Source organism: Macaca thibetana, chromosome 14 (assembly GCF_024542745.1).
Source record: "Macaca thibetana thibetana isolate TM-01 chromosome 14, ASM2454274v1, whole genome shotgun sequence".
Classification (NCBI taxonomy): Eukaryota; Metazoa; Chordata; class Mammalia; order Primates; family Cercopithecidae; genus Macaca; species Macaca thibetana.
This window is the reverse complement of record NC_065591.1, coordinates 8,951,033-8,975,280: the sequence shown is the minus strand read 5'-3', so window position 1 is coordinate 8,975,280 and position 24,248 is coordinate 8,951,033. Positions and strand designations below refer to the sequence as shown.

The 24,248-nt window shown below is 53.2% G+C and overlaps 1 protein-coding gene across 9 annotated transcripts; it reads right to left on the bottom strand.

Moving 5' to 3' along the window:
- Positions 1–12,886: 12,886 nt before the first annotated feature.
- On the bottom strand, positions 12,887–20,911 carry SLC25A45 (solute carrier family 25 member 45). 9 transcript variants are annotated; one of them, XM_050757285.1, is made up of 8 exons: positions 20,314–20,911; positions 19,743–19,797; positions 17,798–17,841; positions 17,533–17,604; positions 17,042–17,227; positions 14,494–14,752; positions 14,212–14,351; positions 12,887–13,373 (listed from the first exon to the last, which is right to left on the bottom strand). In XM_050757285.1, exons 2-8 carry the CDS (start codon positions 19,777–19,779, stop codon positions 13,236–13,238), a joined length of 876 nt encoding a protein of 291 aa, XP_050613242.1. In that variant the 5' UTR covers positions 19,780–19,797; positions 20,314–20,911; the 3' UTR covers positions 12,887–13,235. The 9 variants fall into 9 exon arrangements, with proteins under 9 accessions (XP_050613242.1, XP_050613245.1, XP_050613250.1 ...); XM_050757288.1 differs by having other exon boundaries at positions 12,887–14,351; XM_050757293.1 differs by lacking the exon at positions 19,743–19,797 and having other exon boundaries at positions 20,314–20,909.
- Between the last annotated feature and the right edge of the window lie 3,337 nt (positions 20,912–24,248).

Genomic DNA, 24,248 nt, shown 5'->3' with positions numbered 1-24,248 from the left:
TCAGACGGGAACAGTTTCACCGTCAAGGAGTTTCAGAATAAAAAGAATAAAAGCTCCTTGCTCTTTACAGACCTGACCTGAAGTGGACTTTAGGGAGGCAGGGGAGAAGGGCTGGAATGAGAGCTACTGAGTCGAAGCGGAGAAAGGATCTCAGTCATTGCCTCCAGTCAGGAGGTCTTGGTAGAAGCTGTTGGAAACTGCCTCAGCCCAGGTCCCCGAATAGAGGTGCCCGTCTAGGAATGCAGGTGAGCTTAGGTGCAGGGCAGACTGGGGGCCTGGAGTCTTTGACTGCAACTGTCTCCGGAAACCTGCAATGCACAGGCAATGCACTAAACTGGGCTGGGAGGGCAGCTTCCCTCCATGAGGCCTGCCAGGCAAAATTCTTGTGATTGCCAATGGTGGAGACTGAAAGGTCACCCTTAGGATTTTGGCATGCAGCTTGTATTTTTATTTTATTTATTTATTCTGTTTTTGAGAGGGAGTCTCGCTCTATCTCCCAGGCTGGAGTGCAGTGGCGTGATCTTGGCTCAGTGCAACCTCCACCTCCCAGTTCAAGTGGTTCTCCTGCCTTAGCCTCCTGAGTAGCTGGGACTACAGGTGCCCACCACCATACCTGGCTAGTTTTTTATTTTTATTTATTTATTTATTTTTTTATTTTTTTTGAGACAGAGTCTCGCTCTGTCACCCAGGCTGGAGTGTGTGGCCAAGTCCCGGGTTCCTGCCCTCCTGCCTAGCCTCCTGAGTAGCTGGGACTACAGCGTGCCACCCCTAGTTTTTTGTATTTTTTAGTAGAGACGGGGTTTCACCGTGTTAGCCAGGATGGTCTCGATCTCCTGACCTCCTGATCCGCCCGTCTCAGCCTCCCAAAGTGCTGGGATTACAGGCTTGAGCCACCGCGCCCGGCCTAGTTTTTTATTTTTGACAGAGATGGGGGTTTCACTATGTTGGCCAGGCTGGTCTCAAACACCTGACCTCAGGTGATCCACCTGCCTCAGCCTCCCAAAGTGCTGGGATTACAGGCGTTAAATCACCGTGCCCAGCCAGTATTTTTATTTTTATTTTTTATTTTTGAGACGGAGTCTCATTCTGTCACCCAGGCTGGAATGCAATGGTGCGATCTCCGCTCACTGCAACCTCTGCCTCGTGGGTTCAAGCTATTCTCCTGCCTCAGTCTCCCAAGTAGCTGGGATTACAGATGGGCGCCACTATGCGTGATTAATTTTTGTATTTTTAGTAGAGACAGAGTTTCATCATGTTGGCCAGGCTGCTCTTGAACTCCTGACCTCAAATGATCCACCAGCCTTGGCCTCCCAAAGTGCTGGGATTACAGGCATGAGCCACTGTGCCCAGCCTGCAGCCTGTATTTTTACCAGCTAGAGTCTGTGTCCAAAGCCCATATCCTTTCCAGGTAAAACCATTTTCTTTTCTTTTTTTCTTTTTTTTTTTTTAAGACTGAGTTTCACTTTTGTTGCCCAGGCTGGAGAGCAGTGGCAACATCTTGGCTCACTGCAACCTCCACCTCCCAAGTTGAAGCGATTCTCCTGCCTCAGCCTCCTGAGTAGCTGGGATTACAGGCATGTGACACCGCGCCCGGCTAGTGTTTTGTATTTTTAGCAGAGATGGGGTTTCACCATGTTGGCCAGGCAGGTCTTGAACTCTTGACCTCAGGTCATTCACCCGCCTCGGCCTCCCAAAGTGCTGGGATTATAGGTGTGAGCCACCACGCCCAGTCAGTAAACCATTTTCTTTATATCCTACTCCCAGGATCTGGCTCAGGCTTCACCTTCTCTCACCTGGATCAGTCAGAGTCTCTCTGCCTCTAGGTTTTACATCTTTGACACACCCTACACAGACTCTGTTCTTCTAGAACCCCAAGAATGACTTGTTCCTGCCTATCTAAAACCCTCTGATGGCGTCCTATGTGGGGAAAAGAGAGATCAGACTGTTACTGTGTCTATATAGAAAGAAATAGACATAAGAGACTACATTTTGTTCTGTATTTGAGATGCTGTTAATCTGTGACCCTACCCCCAACCCTGTCTTTGCAAGACATATGCTGTGGTGACTCAAGGTTTAACGGATTTTGGGCTGTGCAGGGTGTGCTTCGTTAAACAAGTGCCTGAAGGCAGTATGCTTGTGAAAAGTCATCACCGGCCGGGCGAGGTGGCTCAAGCCTGTAATCCCAGCACTTTGGGAGGCCGAGACGGGCGGATCACGAGGTCAGGAGATTGAGACCATCCTGGTTAATACGGTGAAACCTCGTCTCTACTAAAAAGTACAAAAAAACTAGCCAGGCGAGGTGGCGGGCGCCTGTAGTCCCAGCTACTTGGGAGGCTGAGGCAGGAGAATGGCGTGAACCCGGGAGGCGGAGCTTGCAGTGAGCTGAGATCTGGCCACTGCACTCCAGCCTGGGCAACAGAGCGAGACTCCGTCTCAAAAAAAAAAAAAAAAAACACGAAAAGTCATCACCATTCTCTTAATCTCAGGCATAAGCCACCACACCTGACGCAGTCCCTTTAAATATATACCCAGAAATGGGATGGCTGGATCATATGGTAGTTCTACGTTGCATTTTTTGAGGAACTTCCATGCTGTTTTCCATAACAACTGAACCAAGTACGTCCTCACCAACAGCGTGCAAGGGTGAGGACCTTCACCAACACTTATCTTTTTTTTTTTTTTTGAGACGGAGTCTCTCCCTGTCGCCCAGGCTGGAGTGCAGTGGCGCGTTCTCAGCTCACTGCAAGCTCCGCCTCCCAGGTTCACACCATTCTCCTGCCTCAGTCTCCTGAGTAGCTGGGACTACAGATGCCTGCCACCGTGCCCGGCTAATCTTTTTTTTTTTTTTTTTTTTTTTGTATTTTTAATAGAGACGGGGTTTCACCATGTTAACCAGGATGGTCTCAATCTCCTGACCTTATGATCCGCCTGCCTCAGCCTCCCAAAGTGCTGAGATTGCAGGCGTGAGCCACCGCACCCATCCTATCTTTTCTAGGCCAATGGCAGGTGATATTGTGGTTCTGATTTCCATTTCTCTGATGATTGGTGATATTGAGCACCTTTTTGTAAATTTGTTGGCCATTTGTATGTCTTCTTTGAAAAAATGTCTGTGAAGGTCCTTTGCCCTTTTTTTTTTTTTCTCTTTGAGACAGAGTTTTGCTCTTGTTGCCCAAGCTGGAGTGCAATGGTACGATCTCGGCTCCTGCAACCTCCACCTCTCAGGTTTAAGACATTCTCCTGCCTCAGCCTCCCGAGTAGCTGGGATTACAGGTGTGCGCCACCACGCCCAGCTAACTTTTTGTATTTTTAGTAGAAATGGGGTTTCACCATGTTAGCCAGGCTGGTCTTGAAGTCCTGACCTCAGGTGATCTGCCTACCTTGGCCTCCCAAAGTGCTGGGATTATGGGAATGAGCCACTACACCCGGTCATCCATTTTTTATTTTATTTTATTTTATTTTAATTTTTTTTGAGACGGAATCTCGCTCTGTCGCCCAGGCTGGAGTGCAGTGGCACAATCTCGGCTCACTGCAAGCTCCGCCTCCCGGATTCATGCCATTCTCCTGCCTCAGACTCCCCAGCAGCTGGGACTACAGGCGCACACTGTCACACCCGGCTAATTTTTTGTATTTTCAGTAGAGACGGGGTTTCACCATGTTAGCCAGGATGGTCTCGATCTCCTGACCTCGTGATCCGCCCATCTTGGCCTCCCAAAGTGCTGGCATTATAGGCGTGAGCCACCACACCTGGCCTGTTTATTTATTTTATTTTTTTAATTGGGTGATTTGTTTTTTGCTATTGAGTTGTGTAAGGGAATTTTTTATTAGTTGGACTTAATCTCAGGAAAACCTGAAGATCCTGATTTAGGATGCGCTCTGTTTGAAAAATGTGTAGTTGCCAGGTGCAGTGGCTCACGCCTGTAATCCCAGTACTTTGGGAGGCTGAGGCAGGTGGATTACCTGAGGTCAGGGGTTCGAGACCAGCTTGAGCCACATGGTGAAACTCTACCTCTACTAAAAAATACAAAAATTAGCCGGGCGTGGTGGCGGGCGCCTGTAATCCCAGCCACTCGGGAGGCTGAGGCAGGAGAATGGCTTGAACCCGGGAGGCGGAGGTTGCAGTGAGCCAAGATCGCACCACTGTGCTCCAGCCTAGGCGACAGAGCAAGACTCCTCTGAAAAAAAAAAAAGAAAAAATGTGTAGTTACTCCCACTAGACACAAGGGGACACTACTAGCATGACACATTCATTTCCTAGAGGCAGGCATCCCAGACCTGAAGGGAGTACAGGGAGCAGGCACAGGTTCTGAATTCATGGGTCCAGGTATTCCTAAGTTTTTTCCACCACAAAGGAAAGGGGCAGAGTTTGTCGATCAATTCCCTTACTGGTGGGTGGAGGTTTTCTGGTCTACCTTTCACTGCATGGGTAGCCCCTTCGAGGATCCATAGGAATCTACTACGAGCCTTGGTTTCGGCTGCCCCACCATATGTGGACTCAAGGTCTAATCTGTTCCCCGCGGTTCCTTAATCTCCAAGGTCATGGAGTCATCAACATTTGGCCAGGCCCCAGTTCCAGCACCCTGATTTACACCCTTTCTTGTTTTGAAGGGATCCTTGGGAAGTTCCCTTACTTTTTGCAAAGTTAGCAATGGTTTTGTTTTGTTTTTGTTTTTGTTTTGAGATAGAGTCTTCCTCTGTCACCAGGCTGGAGTACAGTGGCATGATCTTGGCTCACTGTAACCTCTGCCTCCTGGGTTCAAGCCATTCTCCTGGCTTAGCCTCCAGAATGGCTGGGATTACAGGCGCCCGCCACCACACCCAGCTAATTTTTGTATTTTTAGTAGAGATGGGGTTTCACCATGTTGACCAGGATGGTCTCGATCTCCTGACCTCGTGATCCACCCACCTCGGCCTCCCAAAGTGCTGGGATTACAGGCCTGAGCCACCACGCCCAGCAGTAATGGTTTTAAAACTATGTTTGTTTGTTTTTTGAGATAGGGTCTCATTCTGTTGCCCAGGCTGGAGTGCAGCCAGGAGACCATGGCTCACTGCAGTCTCAAACTCCTGGCCTTAAGCAATCCTCCTGCCTCTGCAGCGGGATAATTAAGGAATCAGAAAGACCGAGAGGTTGAAGAGGAATTATTTAATTACTCAGGTGCACAGACCCAGTCGGATTAACATCCAAAGAACTGAGCCCCGAACAAAGAGTCTGGTTACCTTTTAAGCATTTCGTGGGGCAGGGGCAGATTTGTGCAGGGGGAAGCATATTACAGAAGCGAGAAACAAAGACAGTTATTTAATTAAGACATGCATTACATTATTTCTTACTTTTCAAGGAACAACATGTTTTCTGACTTGAGATGATCTGTTTGGTGACCTTGCAGCTGCACAGCTAGAGAAACAGAGTTCACAATGCCCGGGAAAGCGAGAGATAAGGCTCACTAGCCACAGAAAAACAGGCACTCAATTTTTAAAGGACTTTAACTCTTTCTCTTCCTCAGGTGGAATTAGTTTTTCTTACATACAATGGAATTTTTGCTTACACGTTTTTTTTTTTTTTTTTTTTTTGAGACGGAGTCTCACTTTGCCGCCCAGGCTGGAGTACAGTGGCGCATTCTCAGCTCACTGAAAGCTCCACCTCCCGGGTTTACGCCATTCTCCTGCCTCAGCCTCCTGAGTAACTGGGACTACAGGCGCCCGCCACCACGCCCGGCTAATTTTTTGTATTTTTAGTAGAGACGGGGTTTCACCATCTTAGCCAGGATGGTCTCGATCTCCTGTCCTTGTGATCCACCTGCCTCGGCCTCCCAAAGTGCTGGGATTATAGGCGTGAGCCACCACGCACAGCCTGCTTACACATTTTTAAATTTATTTTAAGTCTCGTTCCACCTCAGCTTCCTAAGTTAAAAATTATGTTTATTATCACTGATAGGGAATCTAATCGCTTTCCAGTAGGAGAGCACTACATAAATTCTGGAGCACCAGCCTGCCACAGGGGAAGTAGGGAAGACTAGCTTGCTTCCTTTTATTTATTCATTTACTCATTTGTTCAATAACTTATTTTTGAGACAGTGTCTTGCTCTGTTGCCCAGGCTGGAGTGCAGTGATGTCATCATGGCTCACTGCAGCCTCAACCTCCCAGGCACAAGCGATCCTCCCATCTCAGCCTCCTGAGGAGCTGAGACCACAGGCACATGCCATCAATACCCAGGTAATTTTTTTGGTGTTTTTTTTTTTTTTTTTTTTTTTTTTTGTTTTGTCTCGCTTTCGCCCAGCCCAGGCTGGAGTTTTTGAGCAATGGAGTCTCACTCCATCACCCAGGCTGGAGTGCACCGTGGTGCTATCTTGTGACTCGGCCTAGTGCTGGGATTACAGGCGTGAGCCACCGCCTGGCTGTTTTTGAGATGGAGTCTCACTCCATCACCCAGGCTGGAGTGCAGTGGTGCTATCTTGACTTACTGCAACCTCCAGTTCCCAGGTTCAAGCAATTTTCCTGCCTCAGCCTCCCAAGTGGCTAGGACTACAGGCACGCACCACCATACCTGTCTAAGTTTTATATTTTCAGTAGAGACGGGGTTTCACTCTATTGGCCAGGCTGGTCTCAAACTCCTAACCTCAGGTGATCTGCCCACCTTGGCCTCCCAAAGTGCTGGGATGACAGGCATGAGCCACTGTGCCTGGCCATTTTTTTGTAGTTTTGCAGAGATGGGGGTCTCACTATGTTGTCCAGGCTGGTTTCAAACCCCTAGGCTCAAGTGATCCTCCCATCCCGGCCTCCCAAAGTGCTGGGATCACAGGTGTGAGCCCAGTTGTTGGCATCCAGCCAACAACTATTTACTGAGCACCTCTGTATGCCAGTTAGAATTTTGACAAGAGCTAACACAGGGGTCTTTGCTTCCCTGACCTCATAGTTTAGAGAAGAGACAGATATAACCCAAGGGTTACATGAATGAGAGTGTGTCATTGTAGACTGATGAAGGGGGACAGTGTGAGGACACGGGCCAGTGGTTCTCATGGTGTTGCTCTCAGCAGCAGCAGCAGCAGCAGCATCTGGGCGACATAGTGAGACCCTATCTCCAACATAATGGAAGGCAAATCTTGGACCTGCCCCAAGCCTACTGAATCAGAAACTCGACGGTGGGACCCAGCAATCTGTATTTTCACAAATTCCCCAGGGGATTCCAAACAACAGGCATAAGTCAAAGGAATGTGATCAAGGTTTCCCTAAGGAAGTGTGGTTGAACTGACAGCTGAAGGCTGGGTGGGAGGCACACAGGCAGGCAGAGGGCATGTGCAGCCAGGCACAGTGGCTCATGCCTGCAATCTCAGCACTGTGGGAGGCCAAGGCAAGAGGATAGCTTGAGTCCAGGAGTTCAAAAAAAGCCTGGGCAACATAATGAGATCCCATTTTTACAAAAAAAATTAAAAATTAGGCTGGGCGCAATGGCTCATGCCCGTAATCCCAGCACTTTGGGAGCCCGAGGCAGGCGGATCACCTGAGGTCAGGAGTTCGAGATCATCCTGGTCAACATGGTGAAACCCCGTCTCTACTAAAAACACAAAAAAATTGCCAGGTGTGGTGGTGGGTGCCTGTAATCCCAGCTACTGAGGAGGTTGAGGCAGGAGAATCTCTTGAACCAGGGAGGTGGAGGTTGCATGAGCCGAGATCATGCCACTGCACTCCAGCCTGGGCGACAAGAGCAAAACTGTCTCAAAAATAAATAAATAAATAAATAAATAAATAAATAAATAAATAAAATTAGACTGGGCGTAGTGGCTCACGTCTGTAATCCCAGCACTTTGGGAAGCCGAGATGGGTGGATCACAAGGTCAGGAGTTTGAGACCAGCCTGGCCAATATGGTGAAACCCCGTCTCTACTAAAAATAAATAAATAAATAAATAAATAATTAGGCTGAATGCAGTGGCCCACGCCTGTAATCCCAGCACTTTGGGAGGCCAAGGCAGGCGGATCACCTGAGGTCAGGAGTTTGAGACCAGCCTGACCAACACGGAGAAACCCCGTCTCTACTAAAAATACAAAATGAGCCGGGTATAGTGGCACATACCTGTAATCCCAGCTACTCCGGAGGCTGAGACAGGAGAATCACTTGAACCCGGGAGGTGGAGGTTGCGGTGAGCCCAGATCGCACCATTGCATTCCAGCCTGGGCAACAAGAGTGAAACTCTGTCTCCAAAAAAAAAAAAATAATAAAATATAATATAAATAAAAATTAGGTGGGCAAGGTGGCACACACTTGTAATGCCAGCTACTTGGGAGGCCAAGATGGGAGGATCACTTGAGCCTGAGAGGTTGAGGCTGCAGTGAGCTTTGATGGTGCCATTGCACTACAACCTGGGCAACACAGCGAGACTCTGTCTCAAAAAAAAAAAAAAAAAAAAAAAAAAGAAGGGCATGTGCGAATGTCTTGTGATGGGAGGGAGCCTGATGTGCTTAAGGAACCAAGCGAAGGTGCACGCCTGCGAGCCTTGCAGGCTGCGGGAGGGAGCTTGCCCCGGTTCTGCAGAGGACTGGGAAGCCACCGAGGAGCAGGGAAACTTGGGGAGAATCGTACTGCCAAAAGTTAAAGCACGTGGGCCAGGTGTGGTGGCTCACGTCTGTAATCCCAGCACTTTGGGAGGCTGAGGCGGGCAGATCACAAGATCAGGAGTTCAAGACTAGCTTGGCCAAGATGGTGAAACCCCGTCTCTACTAAAAATACAAAAAATTAGCCGGGCGTGGTGGCGGGTGCCTGTAATCCCAGCTAGTCGGGAGACTGAGGCAAAGAATTGCTTAAACTCGGGAGGTGGAGGTTGCAGTGGCCCGAGATCTTGTCACTGCACTCCAGTCTCGGCGATAGAAAAAAAAAAAAAAAAAAAGGTAAAGTACATGTTCAGATCTGAGACAGGACCAGGGCTGTGCTATTAGGATTGGTAAAGAGGGAGTGGAGGCCAGATGCGGTAGCTCACGCCTGTAACCGCAGCACTTTGGGAGGCTGAAACAGGAGGATCACTTGAGCCCACGAATTTGAGACCAGCTTGGGCAGCATAGTGAGACCCCATCTCTAAAAAACTGGGAAGGAGTAGAAATCTTTCAAAGGGTTAAGAGGAGTTAGGGGCTAGGCGTGGTGGCTCAAGCCTGTAATCCCAGCACTTTGGGAGGCCGAGGCGGGTGGATCACGAGGTCAGGAGTTTGAGACCAGCCCGGCCAATATGGTGAAACCCTGTCTCTACTAAAAACACAAAAATAGCCGGGCGTGGTGGCAGGTGCCTGTAATCCCAGCTACTCGGGAGGCTGAGGCAGAAGAATTGCTTGAACCTGGGAGGCGGAGGTTGTACTGAGCCAGAGATTGCGCCATTGCACTCCAACCTGGGTGACAGAGTGAGACTCTGACTCAAAAAAAAAAAAAAAAAAAAAGAGGAGTTAGGGACTCTTTTGGCATGGCGTGGGGGAAGGAGAGCTCCTCTGAGACATCAGCCCAGGCTGAGAGCTGAGGGCAGCAGGGCAGGCTGGGGGAACTTGAGGTGCCTTTGGGATACCCCAGGATGTGTGACCAGAGACAGCAGTGTGGGCCTGGCACTCAGGATCCTGAGCAGACTGCAGACACCAGTTAAGTCACATTCACAGTGTGGACCCCCTTGGCTCAGCTGTTTCCTGAGTCTGGTCGAAGTGATTTAAGCAGAGTCATCTCGTGGTTGTGTCCTCTCCCCCTTTCCCTGCGCATGTAGCTTTCCCCAGGCTGGAGTGCGGTGGGGAAAGCCACAGGGAGTGTCACTACACACGTAAGTTAGTCTTCTGGAATTTCTTCAGCTGTGGTCACTGCTAAAAAAAGAAGTATGATGCTGGACAACAGGAGTCCAGTGGGACTTCGTTTAACATGTTTGCTCAAGTTATCAGCTCTTTGCAAGTGACGGACAGACTCCACCTCCTTTGTAACCTCAAAGCATGTTCACAGACTATCTCCTAGTTCTTAGGGATTTCTTCTGTCTAAAAGAGTTCTCAAAAATAACAGCAATCTCAAATACCATCTGTTAAATCCCTAAGCAATTTCACATGCATCTTATGAGACCCTGCTGATTAAAAACTTTTTTTTTTTTTTTGAGACGAAGTCTCGCTCTGTCACCCAACCTGGAGTGCAATGGTGCAATCTCGGCTCACTGCAACCTCCGCCTTTCTGGTTTGGGCAATTCTCCTGCCTCAGCCCCCTGAGTAGATGGTACTACAGGCGCACGCCACCACACCCGGCTAATTTTTTGTATTTTTAGTAAAGATGGTGTTTCACTGTGTTAACCAGGATGGTCTCGATTTCCTGACCTCGTGATCTGCCCACCTCAGCCTCCCAAAGTGCTGGGATTACAGACATGAGCCACCATGCCTGGCTAGATTTCATGGTTTTTTTTTTTGAGATGGAGTCTCTCTCTGTCACCTAGGCTGGAGTGCAATGGGGTGATCTTTGCTCACTTCAACCTCCACCACCCGGGTTCAAGTGATTCTCCTGCCTCAGCCTCCTTAGTAGCTGGGATTACAGGCATGTGCCACCACACCTGGCTAATTTTTGTATTTTCAGTAGAGATGGGGTTTCACCATATTGGCCAGGCTGGTCTTGAACTGCTGACCTCAGGTGATCTGCATGCCTTGGCCTCCCAAAGTGCTGGGATTACAGACGAGACCCACCACCCAGCCAAGATCTAGATTTTTAGAATCTCTCTGGTCCCTTCCTGCCCCATCTTTGTCTTTCTGCCCTCCCCTCCAGTGGTGGCATCTCCTCCTGGGGCCTCTGTGCAGGAGGAGTGAGTTATTCGCTCACTAATCACGCCATACTAAACCCTCAACTCACTCCAGGACTGTTCTCCCAGCCCAGCGGGTAGCCTTTGCTATGGGTTGGCGGAAAGAACCTGGGCCTGGAACTCCCTGGTCCCACCCGAGTCTGGCCACTCTCTCTGGCTGTAAAGGTGGAGTTTAGAGGAGGGGCACTCCAGGCTCTTTAGGAGATGCCTCTGGATAGAACCAGAGAGGGAGAATGGGAGCCCATTTAACTAAAGCCAAAAAATAGATGTTTTTCGTTGTATTCCCTTGCTAACTGGTTTTTTTTTTTTTTAGTTTAGGAGCAGATGTTTAATAGGCAAAGGACAGAGGAGAACAGCTCTCTCTCAGAAACAGGGGCGCCCAAATGGGAATTCCCGCTGACTAGTAATTTGATGAGAAATAGCAAACAACAGAGGACCACTCTTTTTTTTTTTTTGAGGCGGAGTCTCGCTCTGTCGCCCAGGCTGGAGTGCAGTGGCGCGATCTCGGCTCACTGCAAGCTCCACCTCCCGGGTTCACGCCATTCTCCCGCCTCAGCCTCCGAGTAGCTGGGACTACAGGCGCCCGCCACCACGCCCGGCTAGTTTTTTTTTTGTATTTTTAGTAGAGACGGCGTTTCACCATGTTAGCCAGGATGGTCTCGATCTCCTGACCTCGTGATCCACCCGCCTCGGCCTCCCAAAGTGCTGGGATTACAGGCTTGAGCCACCGCGCCCGGCCCAGAGGACCACTCTTACCTGCCCTCCTGCCTACTTTCTGCACTGTTTATAGGAGTCCACCTCCTCCTCCTCATGCGTCCTGTTTGCTTCCTTCAAGCCTCTGGCTGCCCAGTGGTGTTCTGACACCTGCTGTACCGTCACTGCAGTGTCCAGCCTGGAGTCCCTGGCACTGTGGTGCTGCTGGGTGGGCTCAGAGATTGTCCACTCGGAAGGGATCACAGAGGAAAGCCAGGCGCGGTGGCTCAGGCCTGTAATCCCAGCACTTTGGGAGGCCAAGGCGGGTGGATCACATGAGGCCAGGAGTTCGAGGCCAGCCTGGCCAACATGGTGAAACCCCTGTCTCTGCTAAAAATACAAAAACTAGCTGCAGATGGCTGGAGGCCAGCACAGGATCTGGTGAAGGAGAGCTCCGACGAGCACGTGACGGAGCATGGTCCCGGCGGGTCTAGCCCAGGGTAGTGTGGGGGCAGTTGAACTTAGGCGACTCACGGAAGACCCCCATGTGCCCAGGTGGAGCAGGGTAGCTAAGTAACTGGACGCTGGGGCTGGAAGCTCAGAGGCATCCAAGCACATCGTATGACTTACCCGTGGTGTGGCCTAGGACAAGCTGCAAACTGTCTCTGAGCCGAGGCTGCCTCTCTGCCAGCTGTGATCATTACACTGTGATTGTTTCTACAGGGAGGCACCGGTAAATGGCGGGAATTCAGGTCACCATGAAGTGCACTCACGTTGGTCTCAGACCAGATAGGGACATTAGTGGGTACAAATGGCCCTTGATGCTCAATTTTGTTGTCAGTTAAAAGAACCCTCTCAGCCAGTTTTTAATTCCCACTGAGCAACTGAGATGGGTAAAGAAAACGACAGTGGCTCGCACCGGTAACCTCAGCTCTTTGGGAGGCCAGGGTGGGAGGGCTGGCTGTGCTCAGGAGTTCAAGACAGCCTGGGCAACATAGTGAGACCTCCTCTCTATAAACAATAAAAATAAAAAATTAGCCAGGTGCAGTGGCACACACCTGGAGCCCCAGCTACTTAGAAGACTAGGGTGGGAAGATCGCTTGAGCCCAGGAGTTCAAGGTCGCAGTGAGCTATGATGGCACCACTGCCCTCCAGCCTGGGCAACAGAGTGAGACCTGTATCTAAAAAAAGAAAGAATAGAGAAAAAAAGAAAAAGAAAACAAGTGCCATCAGCTGGGAGTGGGCAAAGCAGACAGACCCCCAGCTCCCAGCATCCTCCACTGCAGGTGACCTCAAGACAGGTCAGAGCAGGCAAATGGGGGCTGGGAGATTCAACAGAAAGCTGTGTGGCAAGACCAAGAAAGCAGGTGTGGCAGCTGGCGTGGGAGAGACAGGTCAGGAGTACAGTCGCATCATTTAATGAGCATTTATTGCACATGTCTGTTCAAGCACCAAGCTCAGGCTGGAAACCATCCAAAGCGCAATCCCTGACCTCAGGGAGCTCACAGTCCAGTGGGGAAGCCGAGAAGCAAATTAACGACTCTGAAGAAGCGCAGGCAAGTGCTATGATCAAGGCAGGTGTGAGGGTGGGGTGTCTGGGAACCCCAAAGTCAGCCTCAGGTGGGGAGGCGAGTCAAGGAAGGACCGGGAGACCAGGTTCAGCCTGGGTCTCAGAGGAGAGTGGGGCCAGCCCGGGGAATGGTGGAGTCACCCTGCCGGGCACTGCTGGCCAGGCCCAGGCAATGAGAGCACAGCTTGTTCAGGGTCCAGGAAGCAACCCCAGGAGAACGAAGCCTCGTGGGGAGGGAGGAACCTGGAGGGTGGAAGGAGTCTGGGCTTTTCCTGAAGGTGATGAGAGCCACTGAAGGATTCTGGCCAGAGGAGACATAGGGTTATCCTGTCATGGGGGAGAGAGCTTTGAAAGGCAGGGAGGTGGGAGGCAGCGGGGACTCTCAGAAGCGAAGTCTCAGATCTCCTTAAGAGGTGAAGGGGCCGGACACGGTGGCTCACACCTGTAATCCCAGCACTTTGGGAGGCCGAGGCGGGTGGATTACAAGGTCAGGAGATTGAGACCATCCTGGCTAACATGGTGAAACTCTGTCTCTACTAAAAATACAAAAAATTAGCTGGGTGTGGTGGTGCCCGCCTGTAGTCCCAGCTACTCGGGCGGCTGAGGCAGGAGAATCGCTTGAACCTGGAAGGTGGAAAGGCGGAGGTTGCAGTGAGCTGAGATCGCTCCACCACACTCTAGCCTGGGCAACAGAGCAAGACTCCATCTCAAAAAAAAAAAAAAAAAAAGAGGTGACGGCACAGGACAGGGGCTGGGATGTTGCCAGCTCACTTGTGCCTCATGCTCCCTGTTTCACAGACGTGGGAGGCAAAGGAGTCAAGGCCAGCTACACAGGGAGGCTGCCCAGGCCCCCTGGCTTCTGGCTCCTGCAGGCACCTGCCCAGCCCAGATCTGCTCGGGTGGGAGGTGCCTTGGTTAGGAAGGGCTGAGCCTCTTGCACTGATTTGCAAGCTGCAGATTTTCAATCTGGCCTCCAATCTCAAACTGGCTTCCGGGCCGTGGGCCTGATGGGGCGCCATTGGCATTGCCGCAGGGCTCATCCCCACCAGCGGAGGAGATATTCGTAGCTGAGGAAGGTGACAGCATTGACGGGAAAGGCGCGGGCACTGTTGATGGTGACCCCCCGGAAGAAGACCCCCAGTCCTTCCTGCCGGACGCTGCTCACCATGCAGTCCAGCACCCCCTGGTATACTCTGCGTCTCAGCCCGTCCATCTGCATCCGGGACTTGATCACGTCTAAGGGCGTGGCTGCCACCCAGGAAGCAATGCCTGCAAAGCCCCCTGCCACCAGCACTGTGGCTGAACCTGGGGCAGAGGGAGCCCAGAGCAGGGGTCAGACCAAGAACACAGCATCCTCCCCAGACCCTAATCTCCTTCCCCAGTCCCCGCTGGCCTCTGCCTGCTACACACACCTCTGTCCCCCGTCCTCTCACACCACTTTACTTACTGGGATTCTGGCCTTCTGGTGTGTACTGGTGACAGAGCCCTTCATAGGTGATGAAGTAGATCCCCATCGTGGGGGTGTCCCTCAGCATCAGGGCCCAGGCTCCTCGGAACAGCCCCCGGTACCCCTCCTCCCGGAAGATGGAGGCTGCACAGTGCACGGGCCCCTGGTACTGGGGTGGGGGGCTACCCGGCTGGGCCACTGGCTCTGTCTGGTTTTGTAGCCGGACTTTGATGAGGTCAAAAGGAGCCAGACAGTAGGCCTGTTGGGGACGAAACATGAAGGCCCCAGGTGGGGCTTTGGGCTGGGAACTGGCCCCTTACATTCACAAGAGGAAGGATGCAGGCAGACGACCACATCATCCGGTTCCTCAGGAACCCTGCCAGTGCCCAGCCTCTCACGTGCACGTGTGGCTGGGATGGCCAGGATGTCTGCATGCGATGGGGACAGGCCACCTCCCTTGGCATCAGGCCCAAGAGCGAGAGGCACTGCCCCCTCCTCATGCAACAGTGTCCCACTTGCCTGGCCTGCACCAGGCACTCAGAACAAGCCCGGATTCTTTTTGCAGGAGCAGGTTGGTTTCTGGCCTCCCTAAAGCTGGCAGTGAGCATACCTGCACAGTGAGCAGGAGCAAGTGAAGGATTCAGCCTGTGACTGTGAAATAGCAAAGAGGCCACCCTCTCCCAGGGTGAAGGAGGTCCCCTCGCGAGTGTTGTTCTCCTGCACCCACTTCTCAGAGGCCCGGGGGGCATGGGGGCCAGCCCTTCCTGCCTCTGGAGAGGCAAGACTCCCTCCCATTAGCATTCCACCAAAGAGGCTTCTGAGTGTGGGAAGGTGGGTAATGGGGGGACTTGGCAGGTGCTAGAGCTCTTAGCATCCGCGGAAGCAGACACTACACAGATTTGGGATGGAATTGGGGCTGGGGTCCTGGTAAGGGTCAGTGCTGGGGGGATGTAGAGAGTGATGGCGGCAGTTAAGGTTTGGGTCAGAGATGCCACTAGGTCAAGATGGCTTTCGGAGTCCAGGTGAGAGTCAAGAGTCCATGTTGAGGCTAGCCTATCTAGGAGGGACTTAGGTGTTTTTCGCTCGTTTGTTTTGTGACAGGTTCATGGGCTCAGTTCCTCAGCCCTGGCGATGGCTGATGGCGACGGGGACTGGCGGTCACCTCCGGTGCTGGTCCTTAGGGTTTGGCAGGCCAAGTCTTCGCTTGTTTACTTTGGCCCTGGCAGGAAGGGTCATAGGTTGGGGACCATCCCTTGGGAGATGGGGCCTTGTGCCACCCTCCAGAGCGTGCTGGCAGGGCTGAGCTCAGGGCTTCAGGGGGTGTTCTGAGCCCTGAGCTCCTGGGGGCTGAGGACAGGGCGAGGCTGATGACAGGTGACAGTCCCACAGGGTGGTGGAATGTCAGATGCTATTTCAGAAGGTTAGCTTTGGCCAAGCCCAGGGCAACATCTGTGCCTGTCAGAGGCTGCCAATCCCTGCCTCTTCTTCCACTCCACACTAAAACACATTTTTCTTCTAAGACTCTGGTAAACGGAAGCCACAGGTTTGACTGTAAACCCAGGCTCCATCAGCAGCCCTCACAGTCCCCACTTCTGCTTTCCAAAGAGCTGGAGGGGGCAGGGTGACTTAGAAGCTGGGCCTGGCCACTTAGCTGAGGGCCTCGGTTCTCTTCCTTGTGTTTGTGGGATGTGGCTCGTGGGACTCAGGAAACCTATAGGTGACACCTCGCACAAGAAGGGGCAGAAGAAAAGCCAGGGCCTCCGGGGGTCTCATTAATCATTAATTCATTTGAAGGAGCAGCCTGACTTTGTCCTTTGTCCTTTGTCCTTGCTCTCTGCCCCATGAAGTGTGACAGGGAACTGGGGGCAGCCGCCCAGGAGAGGGCAACCCTGGCTCGCGGTGGGGCTGTGAGTGGGTACCGGGCGCACCCTGTGCCTGCTTATGTTCACAGGCACCTGTCAGTACCGGCTCCCACTGGCGGCAGCTGGTCCCTCTTCCCTTCATCTGCCCCTCTAAAGCCTAAAGCCCAAATGACGGCAGTGACTTAATGGCTAATGCCGGGGCCTCAGGTGAGGCTCCCAGGTCATGGCCACGCAAGCGCTCCAGGCAAAGGGTAGAGCCAACGGGACCAGGGGAGTGTCAGGACCTCATCAGGACCTGGCCAGAGGGGCTGGGCTCACAGCTCTGCGGGGGGCTGGCAGTTCTCCAGGGTCAAAGGTCTCCTTGGGGAGTGGGGTCCCCACAGCCCTGAGTCTGGCAGACCCCTCTGGAGGAGGGCAAGCCCTGTCAGCTGGAGCGAGTGGCCCAGGCTGCTTCTCCCAGCACCCTCTTGGTAGTGCCCGCCAGCTCTGTCTGCCTTTTGCCTCTTCCGTTCCCCACAGCGCTCCCCCAAAGGCCTGCAGCCTGGAAAGCCACAGCACAGGCCTCTTGTTCCCCTCCAGGAGGCCTGTGCCTCCATAGCTGTGGGTCACCAGAGCAGGGCGGAAGAGGACAGATCGACATGACCATCCCTATGACACTCGTGTGTGCCCACCCACTGCCCCCTCACCTGCAGGAACCCCCCGGTGCAGCCCGCTAGGAAGATGTGCATGTAGCTGGGTGGCTGGGCCCGCCGCTCCTGGTGGGAGGTGGCCGTGAGCAGCAGCAGGGTGTTGCTATAGACCCCAAACAGGACAGAGTTGACCACAGCTATGCTGGCAATGGGGAAGCTCATTCCCTTGAAGAAGCCCAGGAGCTGCAGAGACACACAGTGGCACTGGAGTAGGCACTGTGGGGCCTCCCCTTTGTCCTCTCCAGCCCTGGAAAGGCAGCCTCTGGCTGGAAACTGCTCCCAAGTCCTGCCACAGGGAGGTGGGGACAGGTGGGGACAGGCTGAGGCTGAGCCATTGGGGTGCCAGGCTACCACCCAGGCCCCCCAAGGATCCCAGACATGGTCTTCTCTCCTCCAGGGGCAGAACCCTGCTGGAGGGGGAAGCTGGCACCAATGGCCCCAGATGCCTCCCCCAAAGGGGGAGGACCCCAAAGGAGTGGTTCACTCACGGACTCATGGCGGTAAATCTTGACCATGCAGTCAACGATGCCCCGGTAGGTGGTCTGGGTCTGCAGGCGCACCTGGGTGGGAGAACAGGGCAGGTGGGGTGGCGGGATGGGCAGGTGGGCCAACCTTTCCCTCTGCCCCCTCAAGCAGGATGCCAGCCAGCAGGAGAGGCAGGAAAGGCAAGATTAGCCAGGCCTGATCTCAGGGCACCCTGACGTTTGGGTTAGGTGCGATCTTTCATTCCTCTGGTGCCTCTCCTAAACTCACCTTTACAGTGTCAAAGGGGTGTCCCAGGACCAAGCCCAGAGCTCCTGTGGTGACAAGAAGATGCTATGAGTGAGGGCCCTCGTGCCAGGCCCAGGAAGCAAGTCTGTGCCAAGAGGAAAGAGGGGTTCAGGCAGGAGGAAGGAGAGCAGAGCCATCTCAGACATGTGCAGCCACCTTCCTGCCAAGCTCCAGAGACTCCAGCTGCCCCGACACCCCCTCCACGCAGGCACTGGGCCAGGAAGGCACTGGGACAAGGGAGTAAGACCCCAGGCCCCACTGAGGATGCACACCCAGGAGGGAAGAGCCAGCCAAAGATGCATGTGTCCTCTCTGGAGCCCATACCCAGGTATCCCACTGCCAATGAGATGTGGGACTCTGGGCGAATCACCCAGGTTCCTGCCTCTCCGAGAGCTTTACTTTTTTTTTCTTCAACTCATAATGTTGTCGCCAGGATCCAGAGCAGGCCCTGCTGCCAGCTGGCCACGAGAACTGCAGGGCCCTGATGGGGGTCATGCTTGGGCACCTGCGGAGGAGCTTCTCCCCTCCCGTCCACCTGCCCACTGCTAGCCCTGCCCTCCACAGCGGAGGCTGGTTCTGGAGCTTAGGGGAGGTCGCACTCCCAGGAGGCAGGTTCAGAACGTCCCTCTCTTTCTCCTAAGAGGAATGCCACCCGGAAGCTGGGCTGGGACCACAGCACAACAGGCCTCAGGGCCCCAGACTGCGGCCCACAGCCAGGTAGGGCAGAGGCCCAGAGGGAGCTCAGGACAGCAGGTGAGGCCAAAGGAGAGCTTCCTTTGTGAGCTCCACAGGGTGGGTCTGGAGAGCAGGGCTCAAGGTATAGGTGCTCACCTGGCTCTCCCGCCCTCTGCAGGTGTCAGGCAGAGTGACCTTGGAAGGCAGAGGCAGCACCTCCCACCTGCACCTTCTCTTCTCCCCATCGGCCAATCCCCGGAGGACTGGGGACAGCTGGCTCTGGGGCGCTCCAGGGAACCCAGACTTTTTGTTTTTTTTAAAGACAGGGTCTTGCTCTGTTATCCAGGCTGGAGTGCAGTGGCATGATCATGGCTCATCGCAGCTTCAACCTCCTGGGCTCAAGGGCTCCTCCCACCTCAGCCTCTGGAGTAGTTGGGACCACAGGCATGCGCCACCAAGCCTGGCTAATTTTTTTCTTATTTCTTTTTTTTTTCTTTGAGATGGAGTCTCGCTCTGTTGCCCAGGCTAGAGTGCAGTGGTGTGATCTCAGCTCACTGCAAACCTCTACCTCCTGGGTTCAAGCGATTCTTCTGCCTCAGCCTCCCAAATAGGTGGGATTACAGGTGCCCACTACTGCACCTGGCTATAATTTTTGTATTTTTAGTAGAGTTGGGGGTTTCACCATGTTGGCCAGGCTGGTCTCGAACTCCTGACCTCATGATCCACCCACCTCGGCCTCCCAAAGTGCTGGGATTACAGGCATGAGCCACAGGGCCCAGCCTCTCATTTCTTAGAGAGACAGGGTCTTCCTATGTTGCCCAGGCTGTTCTCAAACTCCTGACCCCAAGTGATCCTCCTGCCTCAGCCTCCCAAAGTGCTGGGATTACAGATGTGAGTCACCATGCCCTGCCTTTTTTTTTTTTTTTTTTTTTGTGGCAGGGTCTCATTCTGTCACCCAGGCTGGAGTACAGTGGTGCAGTCATAGCTCACTGCAGCCTTGAACTCCTGAGCTCAAGCAATCCTCCTGAGTAGCTGGGACTACACCATGCTCAGCTAATTTGTTTTTTGATTTTTTGTAGAGACAGGGGCCTCCCTATGTTGCCCAGACTGGTCTCAAACTTCTGGGCTCAAGTGATCCTCCTGCCAGGCCGGAACTCAGACTTTGGTCTCCACTCCTCCCGTGTCACCCATCTTCCCCAGGGAGTGACCTACCATTGGGTGTGATGTGACAGAAGGAAGAAAAATGTCTCACCAGAGATCCAGCCAGCCACAAACTCCTCCACCGGCATTGTCTGGGCTTGCAGAAACTGGCGGCTCCAGCAAAGGAGACAGAGTTGAATTTCCCCCCTCCCTCCCCTGGCCCACGCTAATAACCTCCTACTAATGTTTAACCCTGGCAGGAAGGTGAGATGTGGCCTGGTGCCCGGACCTCCAGCAACTGGCAGAGGGGAGCGAGCCAGCTCCGGTGACCCTGGCCACCTGGAGGAGTCGTGCAGAGTACAGTCTCACGGGCCAGGCGTGCCAGGACCACAGGGGCCTTGATTCCCCAGCCTGGCCAATGATCCTGGCTCTGGAGATGGCAACTGGGTCCCTGCCCCATGGTCGGGCCCCTCCAGGGCTGCCTTAGTCAGCAAGAAGCAAGCCCCTGCCTGCCCAGCCAGCCCAGCTCCACTCCCATTCATCGCCACCAAGGGGCACGGCCGCCCCCATGCCACAGAGAGAGGCCAGGTGCGGAGGGAGCATGGCCACCAGGGGGTAGGCCCAGCCCGCAGCTGCCGGCTGCGTGGCAGGGTGGGGAGGAGCCACTCCCAGGAGTGACTCACCAGGCCTGGCTGTTCTCTCCAGGGTTGTTTACGATTCCCCCGACTCCCCCGTGTGAGTCAGAAACACAGCCTTCCTTGGCCTCCTCCTTCCCAGGGGAAAGATGGGGGTTTTGATCATTTAAAGTGCATGTTGATCTGCAATGGCCCCGTTCTGCTCAGTCAAAACCAAAACCCTTTCAAGGATCTGTGAGCCACAGGGTGCCGCCCATTCTCCTCTGACCTCACGTCCTGCCACCCACCCCCTTGCTTTCTCTGCTGCAGCCACCCGAGCCTCCAGATTCTTCTTCAGTCAGCCTTCTGCCTCCAGGCTCTTCCCTCTTCCTGGGCACTCTTGCCCTGGCACCCCTTCAGCTGGGGCTCAAATGTCACCACCTCGGTGAGGTCTGCCCCGTCTCCCCAGCTGGAGGCACTGCTGGCTCTTCCTCTCTTTCTCCATCACAGTTATCACCCCAACATGTGACAGGAAGAACTTGTCTGTCTGGGCAGGGATCTCTGGGTGTTCTGTTCACAGCAGGTGGCACGGGGTGGGCGCTCAATAAATCCTGAGTGACTGAATGAATGGAAATGTCAGCGAGCAGCATCAGCGGCAGCCTTGGGGCTCCAGTTCCCTCTTCTCACTGCCAAAAGGCCCTGGGGAACATCAAGGCCCAGTGACACCTGCATCATCCCCTCCACATCTCCCTGCAGCTCCTAGTCTCCTATGGGAGACGCCCAAGGCCCAGTCCTGCTCACACCTCTCCTCTCATTGTGGCTAAGGTAGAACCCAGCCACCCCTGCTGCTTTCTCGTGGGTGGACAGATTCTGGAAACAGGACCTCCCACTTCCTCCCTCTGGAGCTGCCTGGGGCTCCTTGGGCCACCCACAAATATCGTCCTGAAAGACCATCCCCAAAGACTGGCCTCTCGTGGTGGCTTGGGCTGCAGTCCTGGTTCTGCTTCCTATTCCTGAAACTGCCTTTGCAGAAACTATAACTGATACAGGCCGGCTGCAGTGGCTCAGGGTGCAGTGGCTCACGCCTGTAATCCCAGCACTTCGGGAGGCCGAGGCAGATGGATCACCTGAGGTCAGGAGTTCGAGACCAGCCTGACTAACATAGTGAAACCCCGTCTCTTCCAAAAATACAAAAATTAGCCAGGTGTGGTGGTGGGCGCCTGTAGTCCCAGCTACTTGGGAGGCTGAGGCAGAAGAATCGCTTGAACCCGAGAGGTGGCGGTTGCAGTGAGCCAAGATCACGCCACTGCACTACAGCCTGGACGACACAGAGAGACTCCGTCTCGGGGTGGGGGAAACTATAACTGATACATTTATTACAGTGAAAGAGATCTGACCTAACTGACTCCATCTTGCTTCTAACTTCCAAGCTGTCCTTTTTCACTCCTGGCCATAGGCCGAACTAACTGGGAGGAACTCAGTTTATAGTTTAGCTTTGAAACAAAGATGATAACAGCCCTTTCCCAAAACAAAACCTGTTCCTGCCTGGGGACTAGACTGCCTTTGTAGGACTAACAAATTAGCCACAAGATTAGAAATTATGGTTTAGGAGTCATACAGCTAGAGACTGCAAGATTCTGACCCTCCCCAAATTGCTCCTGGGAATAACATCACTATTGTAAAAGCTCAGATCAGGGCCTGAGATATTTTGCAGACCCTGCACTTGATGATCAGCGGGCACCACTCAGATCCATAAACTGGCTCATCTGGTCTTGTGGCCCCCACCCAGGACCTGACTCAGCACAAGAGGACAGCTTCAACTCCCTGTGATTTCATGAGACCCAACCAATCAACACTCCCAACTCACCGGCCCCTACCCACCAAATTATCCTTAAAAACTCCGTCCTGGAATTCTCAGGGAGACTGATTTGAGTCACAATAAAACTCCAGTCTCTCGTACAGCCAGCTCTGCATGAATTAAACTCTCCTTATTGCAATTCCCTTGTCTTGACAAACTGGCTTTGTCTAGGCAGAGGGTAAGGTGAACCCAGTGGGTGATTACATGATCTCCCTGAGCGATGTTAAGCAGCCCCTTCTGTGGGCCTTGGGGTCTATTACCGTTTGCCAAAGTAGGACAGCAGTCGGGCTAACTGATGTCTAAGCCTCTCAGCTCTAAAGGCTGGAAGCCACCTCCTCCCTCATTTCAGAATGGGTCTCATTCTCTTTTCCAATCTCACCGCCTCACCCCAGTTCAAGACCCTCATTCCCACTTCCCTAGGGCCTTCCTGAAGGGAAGCTCACCCACGCATGGCGTCATCTTGTGAATCTCTAGCTCACAACCTCCAAAATGTTCTTACTGTCTGACACACCTGCCCCATATCTGTCATCCTGGGGTTCAAGGCCTCCCCCATGGTGCCACCCACCTGCTGTGCTCTGACACAGCGGGGGTCTTTCCTGGGGTCCTAACCATGCTCGTGCAGTTCCCACTACATGGAATGCCTTTCCTTCCCCACCATCAGCCTCCCGGACTCTCTCCCAGTGACCTTCCTTGGCTAGACCCGGGTTCTAGCCTCCCCACCACCACCACAGAGACTCCCCGGTGTCAGTCTTTGACATAAAACAGAGATACTATACTCACCTTTTAGTGAGTTCTAAGGATTAAAGCACTTTAAAAAGTGGCTGGCAGCTGGGCTCGGTGGCTCAAGCCTGTAATCCCAGCACTTTGGGAGGCCGAGACGGACGGATCACGAGGTCAGGAGATCAAGACCCTCCTGGCTAACACGGTGAAACCCCGTCTCTACTAAAAAATACAAAAAACTAGCCGGGCGAGGTGGCGGGCGTCTGTGGTCCCAGCTACTCTGGAGGCTGAGGCAGGAGAATGGCATGAACCCAGGAGGCGGAGCTTGCAGTGAGCTGAGATCCGGCCACTGCACTCCAGCCTGGGCGACAGAGCAAGACTCCGTCTCAAAAAAAAAAAAAATAAAATAAAATAAAAATAAAAAAAATAAAAAGTGGCTGGCACATAAATGGCAACTGCTAAGACTTATTTCCACTCTCAGGAAGCGTGAGAATGACACAGGAAACGGGGAAAGGGCCTGGCCCCGTGCCCCACACACAGCAAGACTTTTCCTGCTTGTAGCATTTCATAGTTCTGCTTTTTTTTTTTTTTTTTTTTTTTTTTTTTTTTTTTTGAGACGGAGTCTCGCTCTGTCGCCCAGGCTGGAGTGCAGTGGCCGGATCTCGCTCACTGCAAGCTCCGCCTCCCGGGTTCACGCCATTCTCCGGCCTCAGCCTCCCGAGTAGCTGGGACTACAGGCGCCCGCCACCTCGCCCGGCTAGTTTTTTTGTATTTCTTAATAGAGACGGGGTTTCACCGTGTTAGCCAGGATGGTTTCGATCTCCTGACCTCGTGATCCGCCCGTCTCGGCCTCCCAAAGTGCTGGGATTACAGGCTTGAGCCACCGCGCCCGGCCAGCATTTCATAGTTCTTAAAGCAATGCTGTCATCTTCTGTGGTTTTATTTATTTTTTTGGAGACAGAGTCTCGCTGTTGTCCAGGCTGGAGTACAGGGGCAGGATGGCAGTATCAGAGCTCACTGTGATCTTGAACTCCTGGGCTCCAGCGATCCTCCCACCTCAGGCTCCTGAATGGCTAGGACCACAGATGTGTGCCACCACACCTGGCTGATTTTTGGGTTTTTTTACAGATGGGGTCTCACTATGTTCCCCAGGCTGGTCTTGAACTCCTGCCCTCAGGTGATCCTCCTGCCTTGGCCTCCCAAAGTGCTGTGGTTTTAAATGTGCTGTTCTCCTGGGCTTCTTCCTCTTTCCCCTCTTCCTCAACTCACCAATTAAACCACAACAGACATTTCCTGAGGGCTGGGCCATGTCTCCCCTCAGTCTCCATCCCCTGACCTAGCACAGGCCCTGCATCCAGTAAGCATTCAAAACAACACCGAACTCTTCTGCTCCCGCTTCACTCCAGCTGGGTCGAGAGGCCATGGA

What these genes read in the sequence shown, in the direction of transcription:
- SLC25A45 (XM_050757285.1), bottom strand. Translation starts at nt 19,779, where the DNA reads ATGCCGGTGGAGGAGTTTGTGGCTGGCTGGATCTCTG. An exon ending in TGTGGCTGGCTGGATCTCTG is followed by an intron (nt 17,842 to 19,742) that starts GTGAGACATTTT and finishes TTGTCACCACAG; the next exon opens with GAGCTCTGGGCTTGGTCCTG. An exon ending in AGGGGGTGCTGGACTGCATG is followed by an intron (nt 13,374 to 14,211) that starts GTGAGCAGCGTC and finishes CCCCCATGACAG; the next exon opens with GATAACCCTATGTCTCCTCT.